This window comes from Xylocopa sonorina, chromosome 8 (assembly GCF_050948175.1).
Source record: "Xylocopa sonorina isolate GNS202 chromosome 8, iyXylSono1_principal, whole genome shotgun sequence".
Lineage (NCBI taxonomy): Eukaryota > Metazoa > Arthropoda > Insecta > Hymenoptera > Apidae > Xylocopa > Xylocopa sonorina.
The window spans coordinates 3,405,841-3,418,426 of NC_135200.1; the positions used below are offsets into that span (position 1 = coordinate 3,405,841).

The following is a 12,586-nucleotide window of genomic DNA, read 5'->3' on the forward strand; positions in this document are numbered from 1 at the left end:
CCACTAACTCCACTTTCGTAACGTCTCTTCGAGTGGTTTGTCTCTGATTTCGATCGACGCGCGTTTCATCCCCTAATTTCCACTCTCGAGCGATTTTATTCGAGCGCCAACGTCAGTTGCAGCGAGCTCGAAACTTTTATGCCGGTTCGAACGTTCGACGTGAAACAGCGATCGCGAACTACGCGGTTTATCGTTTCAGCGGGCGAATAAGAGCTGCGATCGAGCGCTCGCGACGCTTCCGTTGTCACTGAACGCGCGCCACGCAGCCCCAGAGAGTGCCGGCTGTTATCACGCACGTGCGACCGCCGATAGGACCGCCCAATGTCAGGATGCAGCGTAATCGCTGGACTGCGTCACCGATTTCGTCGTTGGGAAGCACGTCGCGATACGAGACCAGCTCTTTCGTCTACGACTCCGGTGGGAAACCTTTCTCCTCCGCGGAATCGATCGCGAATTGTTGACCGTGCGATTAACGGTTCGCCGCCTTAAACAACACGCTTTTCCGCGAACAACAGCGTTCGTTAATTGTATTGGATTCGACGAGCGACGTCAATGCGTCGAGTGTCTTTCGAATTGATCTTCTTTTCACACTGGAATAACATTTATTTAATTGAATAATAATTATGATTAGTGGTTTAGTTGTTTATAGAAGATTGAGAAACTCAATTTGTACTTGTAGAAAGTCTTGTTTGAATAATATCGTCGCGCGGAATGAAGTAGCTTCATTCGAAACCGTTACACAATCACAGCACTTCCTCGTGTATCAAAGGTTCATTAAATGCCGTCGTCGATTTTCATAAATCATTCCTCGAACAAGTGCAACTTCGATTAATCAAACGACGAGTTCGTCAAACATCATCTCACTATTTGCAAACTTTCGATCGTACGATCCACGTTTCCAAGTCCATCAATTTTCTCTCTCAACGATCGTTATTAGCCTCAGTCTTGAGCAGATTTTCCGAAAGCAAACGAATAAAATAAGTGTTAGAAGAATCGTATAACTCTTCTCTATTAACCCCACGATTTTTGTCACGAGTAACGAGTCCTTCGAACGATATTTAAACAACTACGCGAGAACCTTTGGTCTCGAATGAAACAATTTCCAAAAGTTCTCGCGAAACACAATTTCAAAAATGCCGTAAAACTCCTCGACTTTTCGCGGTTTGGGTTACAACGCTACAGTTTTGCAGTGGTTTCTGCTAAACTCGCGGCAAGAACCTGAACGATTTCCAAGAGGTGCTTCTTCTCAGAGATAACTCGCGTACATTCGAACTATCTCTCACTGTATATTCGCGAAGCAGACACTAAGAGTCGAGATAGGCCGAAAATCTTTCATCCCATCTCCGGCCGTCTGGTCCCAAACAACGCGAGAACAGTGGACCGTGGCGGTCGCTGCATCTCTGGTTTCCCTCGACCAGCCATCGAGGCGAATCGCTCGAGTTTAGTGCGTTTCGTAGACACAATGGCCTCCCGGGGATTTCTATTCACACGCGGAAGCACGAGCCGGGGATTCCAGGGGCTGGCTGGCTCTCTCAGGTATCTCTCTCGACGGCCCCCGAAAACGGGATCGACGGTTCGAGCCACGGCCCTCCTCGAGCGTCCCGCTTTGCCCTTGGGATTTAAATCGACAGGCTCTTTAAACGATCCGCCGCGATTTATGCCTCGACCAGTCGATGGCCCCTTTTTCGTTCTCGATGGCGCTGCGTCGCAGCCGTTGAGATCGTTTGCTGGTGTTCACGCGTCGATCTTGATGTTGATCTTCGAAGAGGCACCTCCAATGTATTCCACAAACATTGATTTTGTTATTATTTCAATGGAACAATTCGATAGCGACTTTAGTTGTTCTGTTCTTTTCACCAACTTCTGAGCAACGCCTTGAAAATGAAAATTAACGAGTAATGCAACTTTTAAGTTTCAAGTTTTGCAAATGAGTGCGTTAATTAAGGTAACTCCAAAACTCTTGATCCACAGTAACAGTGAGCGATGTCACGAGCAATTCTCGCCTCGAATATTCACTAGCGAAAATTGATAATCCGTAGCCACAGAATGTGAACAGGCTAAAAATGTTCTCGACTTACTAGCCACGAAACACCGCGAGCACCACCGCGAGCCAGCGCAACAATTAAAGTGAACCACACAATCGCTTCGCGTACAATTTCCACGGTTCATCGGCGAAAGACAGCACTTTTGCTTATTCGACGCAGCCTCTCGATCTCCAGCCGAGGTTCACGCACAGGCGACGGCCGTTCGTATCGGCGGTGGTTCCTCGTTTCACCGCGCGGGCCCTGAGAGGAGGCGATATTTTCAGCAGCGGTGGCTCGTCGTCGCTTTTCGTCGATCGCGGGGCCGTCGACCCTCTCTCGAGGCAGTTGCCACTCTCGCCTTTGATGTTCCTTTATTTCGCCACCGAGTTCTCTTATTCGCCGATATAAATTATCGCCCCTGCGTTACTCGCGACGAGCGCGCGCGCCAAGTCCGCTTCCGCGCGGCCGGACACGCGCTCGTTTCCTCCTTCTCGCTGAAATACCCTCGCGTCCTCGCGGCTGGTTCTCGTTTCGAGAGATTATTCGAGACGTCGTTTGGCAAACTGTCAAAACGACCGTCTAGTGGTATTCGTTAACAGTGGAGCTCCTGTTCGCTCTTGAACGCCTCTTTTCATTCACTAGTGACGATTTCATTTCGAGTTATCGTCGAATCAATTGGATATTATTTGTTACTTGAGTACCCTTGCTCGAGTTTCGAGTAATCGACGAATTTTCTGGTTGGTTATTTCGTAGCGTTACGAGTCTCGACGATTGAAAATCGCTCTTTAAATAGTACACAGTCGTTTCACCGATGGAATAGTCTCGACAAAGACCCACTCAGGCCACCTTTCAGCCACTCGAAATAAGTCATCAACGACCACTTTGAAATCCATTACTGTCTCCTCGCGAGATCGCCCTCGCCTCTTATCGATTATCAAACCACCCGCCGACAACTTGCGATTCGTCCGTCGAGCGTTCACCAACGAAAACAAACGCTCGCGTACAAAAATACTCGGCGACAATTACGAGATTCGAAAGTCATTCGTCGAGTCGTGAATCATTTTGCAGAAATGCCGCTTTGGAAAGGAAAAAAGAAAAACGTTCGATGAAACAACAAACGTACTATTCGACGCGGAGGCTGGTAGAGCGGCAAGATTTCGCGGCAAAATCTCGACGGCGACTGGCGCAGATGTTGCTCATCCGGGTAGCCGAAGTCAAGGGATCCTTGGGGCGCACCTTTGTGCACCGCGACCAAAAACCCTGCCCCGGCATTCAGGTGAGGCGAAACGGGTCGGCCCTCGGCCTCCCCAGCCCCTCGTCCAGATCCACCGGTAAGAAGGACAAAAACGTCTTCGAGGGGTTCTCAAACCGAGCCATCCACTTCTGTTCGCGACGGAAGCCAGCTGCGGGACGCTACGTCACGCATTCGTTGCGCCTCGCAGATGCGGAAATCTCGCCTCGGATTTCCCATCATCGTTGCCCAGATCGGTATCCACTTTGCCTCTCTTTTGCAATGAAAACATTTCTATTATTTTTCGCTACTCTGCGGTTCAAGTCGATTAAGAATAATTGAAATTATGAAAACATTCACGCGAAAGTACAGAAAAGAAAGTTCACCAAGCCACGCGAATAACCATATTCAATAATGGCTCTTGTTTAGATCCAAAGAATCTCGCGTTTGAGAAACGAAGAACAAAATGGAACCGACGCGACGCTTCTCGCACGGTTACAACCGCGATGGCGAAGAAATTCAATAACGCAAATTCGCAAACTAAGCGCGACGGTTGCAGCAGATTTCTTACCGAAATCGACACGGAGACGAGCGATTTCTTGCGAGCGCGTAACACCAGCTCGCGAGATCGGCCACGGACACGGTTCGTTTCGCGCCGCGCTCGCCGATTTCGTAAACAATGCGCGGTTTAATCGGATCGATCCGTGAAGTCGGTCGACGCATCGCTCGGGAACCAGTCCCAGGGTTCTCTCTCCTTCGTTCCCTCGAGGGGTGTCGGCTAACTCGTGGCGATCGAGAGTAAAAGTACCTTCCACTTTGCGTACCCTCGCTGCGTCGGCCAATCATAACGGCGTCTTGCCATTTTTTTTTTTTCGCTTTTTTTCTCTTCGCCTCGCTCCTCGCGCGAGTACGTTTCGTTACGCTCGGACGATTTTGCGCGAGGAACAGAAAATATTTTCATTACGTAACGTAACGAGGATAAAATAAATTCGTGCTGCGATTGTTAACCCTCCACGCTGGACGAGTTTTGTTGTTGGTCGTGCATCATTTTCTCTGCCATTAATTTTTTCGTGAACGCAATCGATCTCGTTTCTTCGACAGTTTAAAGTCGATTTCATCTTCGCTCGAGGTAATTTCACTTTCCAAATCAGTTTTTGTTGGGCTTGAATATCAATTCTTCTTAGTCACAGAAAATGTCGGATTTTAATCGTGAATTGATTTCGTACGCTCGAACGGAAGGTGATACAATTTAGAAATTCGCCTCGTTTCGATGAAAAAAGATGTAACTATCCTTTAAACGTATATTCTCGTTCGATGCGATCTCGAAATATCTCGCGTATAAAATAACAGGCCCATATAAAACGGGCTGGAAAAAAGCGGGCAAACGCTCGCCTATATATTTCATCTTTATCGACTATAATTTCTTAATCGTTCCGATCGTCGATAGCTTGTCCACGAAACTGCTACACGCTCGTAAAACAGCCACGAGAACGTTCCCTTTTTCCCCCTCTACCTTTATTACCATCCCGCCGCAGGCTCGTAATTAAGAATCGTACTTCTTTCGTTTTTCTTTGCTCGCCTGTTAATAACTCTCGTAAACGCCTGGTAATTAAATTGAAAATATGTTACATTATTCGCGAATCGTCTATTCCCTTCAATTCGCATCGAGAGATCGTATCTTGGTCGTCTCGCGGTCGTTGTTTTCCGTTCGATCGCAAGTCGAGGATATTTTCACCTCCTTTCCCGTTTTCTTAAGGGAAACCGCTTGGGTTACTGCTACAAAGCATCATCGCGAGCTCTCGTAACCAGCAATTAATAGTTTTCCATTTGGAGGGGAACGAATTTGTTTCAAATTAAATCCCCACCGGCGCGACTTTTATGGAAGGCTCGCGTTGCCCTTCGATTAATTTACGACGCGTCGTGCGTGAAATGTTTAATTCGCTTTGCTTCGAATATAAAGCGCGGAACGAGTTTATGAGTGCAGCGCGTAACAGAAAGCTCATATATTACCTTTTATACGCCGCGTGACGTTCTTTGAATTAAGAGACACCCGAAAGAGGGAAAACCGTTCGAAGAAGGAAATTGCTCGCGTACGTGCCGCCGTTTCACGGGAATTCATTTTCCTCGTAACATTAAATCGAATAACAAGAACAATGATTTTATTCGATATAATTAACTCTGCATAATTTCCTCCTGTTGCAATCCGATTTAAACAATTTATTCCATTTATTGATTTTAATTTCCCTATATTGCAATTTATTCTGCAGTCACGAAGAATAAAATTTGTAAACGACGTTTATTCTGATAAAAGAACTATTAAAACAATAGCAGCGATATGTAATCGCTATAAATAGATTGCTGACAACAACTAGTATTACGACAATGCAACAGTAGAAACTGATATAAAGAAATTACAGATATGAAATCTTACTGTTACACGAAAGATTAAATACAATAATTCTCGGTTTATTTTGTTTAAAAAAAAAGTTGGAAATGGGAAATATCAGTAGCAAAGAGACCGTGATGCCTTCTGTTACGAAGCAACGTTCATAATTTACAGAAGACAACGGGAATTCCGGAAGAGACTCGTCGTTCCACTGGCTCGCTGTTATCGATCTACGTGATACGCGAGTGTAATCAAAGTGCACCAGGTGGACTAGTTGAAAGTTTTACAACTGCAGCTACCAGCAGCTTGTCGGTCTGCCTCCTTAAATAGTTAATGTCCGTGTATGGACGAAGAAAGACGCGATTTTACGTTTTTATCGTGAGAACTTCGGCTGAACGCCGTGCGAAATTTTTAGAAATTTATAACCAACCACGGTTCTTGCATTAACGCTATTTCTAACGAAGTTATCGAGAGATACTATCTGAAATTCTTGCTTAAAATTATTGTCACTATTTGATCGTTTTTTCTCAACAAAATTTCGACTTCTATAATGACCGTTGAATTAATTGTGTGGTATCTCTTCCCCCTCTAATTTTGTTTCTGAGAGCTGAAGATTTTCAATAATTATTCCCAAAATATTTGCATTCAAATAGAAATAATTTCTCATGTACGTATTATAGTTATTGGCACGATCATAGTAGATTAACGTGTGAAATGTATTCTATCGTTTTTCAAAATTTTGTCATTTAATCTACTAAAGATAATAGTTTTTAAATATTTAATTGTTATGTATTACGACGTATAGAATTGAGAAGAAACATCGTGCGAGTAAAATTTGAGAAGACGAGAAAAATGCGCGACGAACGCGGAACGGGATTTCTAATTACGAGGGAATTTTTAGGGTGTAATCATTCGGATGTGGCTGAAATAAGACCGTCTGAAACTCTTGGCTTCTTCGCGCGGCACATCTCGGAATAGATGTTCCACTTGACCTGGATACCTGCTCGAATCGAAAGATTTCGCTGGTTCATCCTCTATCGTAGTCGAGATCGTCAACTTTCATCCGGGCCATCTTCATTAGAGAAGAATGTCCAGACGCAAGCTGTTCCATGTTAGAACATTTCCACGCGAGTATCTTTACATTTCTTTTTCTTTTTTTTTTTTCGTCCATTTCGCGAGGACTTCTACCAGGTTTCTAAGGAAAGTTTCTGGTTCGTAGATGAATCTATATTATCTCCTTTCGATTGAGAGCACAGTGGCCTACTTCGAGACGAAGTCCTTGTCCTATTGCACGTTGATTTGCGTTACATCTTCCATTATCTTTGAGCACCACGACTGCACGCCTGTTGCCATTTATATTTCTGCAGACACTTTTACGCTGCTTTCATCTGTACTGTTCTCTTGTTCTCTCGTTATATGTACGTGAGCTGACTTTTATAGAAGCTGTGACTTTATTTAACTTCTTGACGCCTTTGGTCACATATGTGGACGTTACGGTCTTTTGTGCATTTTTATTGCTTTCTTTATATATCTTTCCTTTTTCAAATTCCTATCAATATAAAATGAATAAATCGTAATAAAAAAAAATTCAATAATTTTCTTTCTCACTATAAAAGATCGTCCCTGACGAGGCTGAACTAAGCATCCATAATCCATAAATCAAATCTACTCATCGATCAGTCGTCGATCCTACTTCATTGCACAAGAAATTCACGATACATGAAAAAATTTAGACACAAAATGAAAAAAGGCGTCTCACTGACTCAAACAACTGATTCGACTCCAAATTGCGAAGGAAGCAAGCAGGGATCATCAGAATTCCCGAACGAACGCGAGAAATTAATAATCCATCGAGGAACCCGCGCGATCCAACAACGAAGCAATTCGAGCAACGAATCCGCGAATCTCAGAGCATGGTTTATTTAACAACCGCAGCATCGCTCGACACCTGGGACCCGGGGCGTTGTCTAGGCGAGTCCTAGAAAACCGATCCAGGCCGTGAGATTTGAGAACACCTGCGGCCGAGCGCCAAGACGACACCCGGTCGATATTCCCCGTTGGCACGTCACGTTCACGGCGTTTGCATCCATTCTGGCCGGCTAAAAGCCCGCGTGTCAGTTTACGCAACGGAATTGAAGCGAAGGGCGAAGGTGAAAGACGCCGGGAAAGAGAGAGCGTCTACGAGGGCGGCCGGAACGGGGGATGAAATTGCGAGAAGACGGGACGCTTCGCGGGATTAAACGGTGCACCACGTAGATGGAGGCGGTGGGTAGAATTTAGAGGACGAAGGGTAAGAAGAAGCTGGTGGATTTAGTTTAGTTTGGAGGAAGAATCGAGGGTTAATTGACTGTACGAAAGTTGTGGGAGTGTCCAAAAGAATTATTAACCTTTTAAATGGAGAGGAAGAGTAAATTCGATATATCGATCGCTTGTTCTAATTAAGTTTCTTGTCTGCTAATCTTCCTAAGGATTCGAGTTATTTTCTAACTTCCTCTTACCTACTTGAGTTTCTAATCTGTATATTATACATTGCATTTCTCGCGAAATTGCAAAAATTCTGGAAGAAATAATGCTACCAATGTGTATTATGGTAAGTTCCTTACACGCAGCCAGCGCAACATTTTTAAAAGAAGAAACGGTTGCTCGTCCCTGGCCCAGTCTATTCTCTCTGAGACTATGAAAATATAAAAATCTCGCATGCGAAGGCATCCGCGCGGAAGGTGTAAACGGAGAACCGATTAATCAACAGCGAGCACGTCGATTCTAATTATAGCGGACAATCGAACGAAGCATTTCCGACATCGCGCGGTTCGCGGAACGGGGGAGAGAAACGCGACGAACGTGATGCTTAAAAGAGGCAGGGAACGGGGACGATACACGAACTCGCGACGGCTCGATCTACCCAAAGATTCGAGAGATCGAAGATACGTGATCGGAAAACCCGGGACTCGGCCCCCGTGCCTCGAAAACGAAATGCTTCCTCGAGGGGTGACAACGACGAGCGGCCATCGGCTACCGCCGTGTGTCGTTCTAACCGGAAACAGTGAATGGTAAGCCGCGACAAAAAGAATCCTCCCGTCTGCCACGATTTACCTTTCCAGGCTTATCTTTTCAGGCACGTGAGAGGATTACTCGTCGAAATCGTTTCTCATTCGCTGTACGTCAATTTTTTCCCTCGACTTTGTGAAAATAAGAAGATCCTGGGTTAGATTTTCTTTCTCGTTGAAGAAAGTTCCGTGATTAATGATGGTGAAGAGAAATTTTCAGATAAATCGTCAGGTTAATATCATTGGTGATCTTCTTAACGCTGTTTCTATCGAAGGTGTTAAAAAACACCTTTTGAAATTTCCGCTTGAAATTATAATCATTACTTAATCATTTTTCTTCAACAAAATTTTTCACTTGCCCTATAATGATTGTTGAATTGATTATATGCTATCATTTTCCTCTAATTCCTTTCTGGGGTTGAAAATTTTTAACAATTATTCCCAAAATATTTGCATTCTAGCAAAAAGGTGTTAAAAGATATCGATAGAGATAACATTAAATTTGTACAATTATTGTAACTCGACTTTACGTATCGATTGCCGTACAAATTCTAAATACTGAAAATCAAATCGGTTCATTTATCTTACAACAGTTTAACAGAAGTTAATCACCTAGGTGAAAATAAATTTATTCGACGTTCGAAACAGCACTGAAATCAGCGCGACGTTATTCACCTTAATTTAATCACGCTTAACTTCTGATGTACCTTTAAATGCAAACAACGCAAAATTACTCGAGGAAATCTGTGAAACGGTTTACAGACTCCAAGAGTCGCAAACTCGATGATCAGGAAAATCTCGCGCCCGTGGTACTCTCAAGATCGAGAACGAGCAATTTCGCGGAAATTAGTTAGCCATAGTCAGCGTCAAGCCCTGATTCAAGCTTAATCTGCAAGTTTAACGTAGTTTAACGCGGCGTTGACAGATACGCCGAAAATATTCCTCGCAATAAGGATCCACGACAAGATATCAAGGGTCTTCTTCGGGACACGAACAGCAGACAGGATCAAATAATTACTCCGCGATATTTCGCCAATTAACGCCTTTTCTACCTGCCACGCGAAAATTCCTCGCGACTCATCGCGTAAATAAATGAAATTGTTCGGGCCAAAAATAGACGCTGGAGTGGTTATTTCCTGACCCAGCGATTAAATCCAATTTCGTTAAAAAAAATAATCAAAATGTAGCATTCAACGAAAATACTCAATTGAATTCGCTCACGTTCAATTTTAAATCTGCATCTAAGCTAATTATTAAATATTACCAATTGCGTGGACAAAAGGAATATTCAGACAGCCGAAATTTCAAATCTCGCTCGTCGTAAATCATACACCATCGGTAAATATAACGGAGAACGTACAACTGATGGTTGCGATAAAAGAACAATGAAAGAAAAATGTATCATTGTTCCATCACCGGTTGAATGGAACAAAAGGCAGCTACCCCTAAGGGAAAGGGGTAGCAGCCAGCTAGCTACGCGCATATTATCTGGAGATCGAAAATTAGGGCCAGTCGAAATTACAGGGAGTTTAAATGGTAGGAATGAGGTCTACTTACGACGATTCTGTTGGGGGTGACGTCCAGGGGCCGTGCTCCGAGGACAGGGGTGGCCGGCGCGCTACCCCTCCGACAAGCCTTCTCGTAGGACGTGTCTGAAACAGAGAGAACATTTGCGATTTAGCGGCTGGACAATTCGGCCATTTCCGGCGCGGCTCGGCTGGCTTTTAATTATCGTATCCCGTTTCGCATTCGAAACGGATGGAAATTCGCAGCCAGCCTGGGCAAACCGAATCGCTATTGGCCGAATAATCGCGTTCGCCACGGCGTTCCTCGCAGTCGGGGAATGGCATTGTTCGAGTCTCGTTAGAGCGGTTTAATCGATGTTAGAGTGAATTCGTCTCGAACGCTTTTCGTTCCAACTTTGTTCTCATTCGAAAACCCTTTAACTTGAATTAATATTTCTAATATGCACAAGTATTCGTATCGACTGTTTAAATGTTCTTGTACGATCGCAGTTTTTAATCCTTTGTACTCGGATGTTTTCCTAGACGTTAGTTACCAGCAATGGAAAATTTTCGTTTCAATAGAAAAATTCAAGGAGACATGCATTTCGTAAAAAGTTGCGGTGTAAGTTCAACTTCTGACGTCCTCTCAGAGAGGATATCCCAATATAAAGGATCAATATCGTATAATCGAAGCTTGCGAGCAGAAGAATAATCATATCGTACAAATGTTAAACTTTGATTGTTCACTGAACTGAAAAATTCCAATTTCAAGCATAACAGACGTACAATTACACAACGATAACAGTGATAATTCGAAGAAATCAGAATAGAAAATTTTACCAACTCCATACATCGAATTCCTCCCATAAAAAAAATGTCCCCGTTCAATTGTCCCGTCCGTTAAGACGCCAGCAATTACCATTCGCAGGGTAGGTATCACGTGGCGAGTTACTCGTGGTAACGATCGGTTCCCTCTGTTCACGGAATCCTAGGCAGATCGTGGGTACCTGCGCGCTCAGCCCTCGGTCATTGTGAGCGTTTTCGTCGCGTTTTCGATGGAACGCCGCCCGTTATTACGAGAGGGGCCCGTGAATGGTCCCCAGCGGGCGCACAATGGCTCCCGTTGTCGTCGTCGAGTAACGCGGTTCCCCAGGCGTAGGCTCGAACCGTGCCGCGATCGAATTCGAAGGCATGCGAGTGCCAGTGGCCTCGTTCGAAACGGAAGTCCCTCTTTTAAATAGCATCCACGGAATCGCCGCGCGCGTTCCTCCGCCCTCGTTCCCGAACGATGCTGTTTTTTAGCCTGCTGAACGGCTTCCGGAATGCACGAGGGATCGCTTACAGGTGCGTTGATGACTGGACGAGGGACGGTAAATCGACGATGACGACGATGATGCCAGGCTTTTTGCGCGAGAGGTATTCATTATTTATTTTTCCTTTTGATGCGCCCGGGAGAAGGATAAATTGATCGAGTTTCTTCTGCTGCGTGTTGTTAATACACGAAGACTTCCTCGCGAGCGATCTTTGATTTTGCGTCCCCTTAATCAGAATATGCAATTATCTGTACGTAACTGCTCTTTCTCTGTTCAGGTTTACAGTTATTTACCTCATAATTAGTTATAACATGTCAGTGTCACTTCTTCAAACCGATACGTGGTTCTGATTAAACGCGATTGCCATCGAAAATATCCAATTCTACCTTCGATTGCTATGCAGAAAAAAAGAATTCCGATAGAAGTCGCAAATTTTCATTTTTCAATCGATCCATCAATTACACGAACTTCCAGTTCGCCATTAACCACCACTAATCTAACAAACCACCGCGTACAGCGCATTGAACACGCTCCATTGAACGTTCAACCCCGAGAACGCGACGGCGAACAACAATACGTCAAGTATTAAACGTTTCAAGCCGAGTTCCATCGGTCGGACTAATTTAAAAATCGCTTCCCCTCCTCTGAACCCGTGGTGTACACTTTCCATTTAATCCGAAGTAACCACTCGACGCGAGCCTCGAGAGTTCGAGTTTCCTCGTCGCCCTTCGTTCTTCGTCTTCGTGCACGCGTCCCAGGCAACGGAAATCGCGCGAAAGGCAGAGAGAGATAGAGATAGAGAGAGAGAGGGAGAGAAGGGTCGGAAAGCAGCCCCGTAATTAACGCCCTTGCGAGAGGCCACAGGGCCCGGACCTTTCTCTCTGTTTACGGTCAGCGGTTTAAACGCTCCTCCTGGCACAAGAGTCTCGTGTTACTCGGCCTTTCTTCTCCGTTCCGGGGCCCGTGACGACGATGTTCGTAGCCGACGATCTACTCGCAGGGGTTCCTTTCTTGCTCGCTGAATTTCGTTTAAAGTTAATTAGAACTGGCCACGTCACGTGGCTACGGTTCCTGTTCGTC

General features: G+C 44.8%; 1 protein-coding gene across 4 annotated transcripts in view; it reads right to left on the bottom strand.

The window, feature by feature from the left end:
- Raskol (Ras GTPase-activating protein raskol) overlaps window positions 1–12,586 on the bottom strand; it is a 145,286-nt gene that overhangs the window by 15,397 nt on the left and 117,303 nt on the right. For all 4 annotated transcript variants that reach the window (XM_076899574.1, XM_076899573.1, XM_076899576.1 and 1 more), the window contains one exon: window positions 10,246–10,340. In XM_076899574.1, coding sequence (XP_076755689.1) covers window positions 10,246–10,340 — 95 coding nt within the window. The remainder of the gene's footprint in view (window positions 1–10,245; window positions 10,341–12,586) is intronic.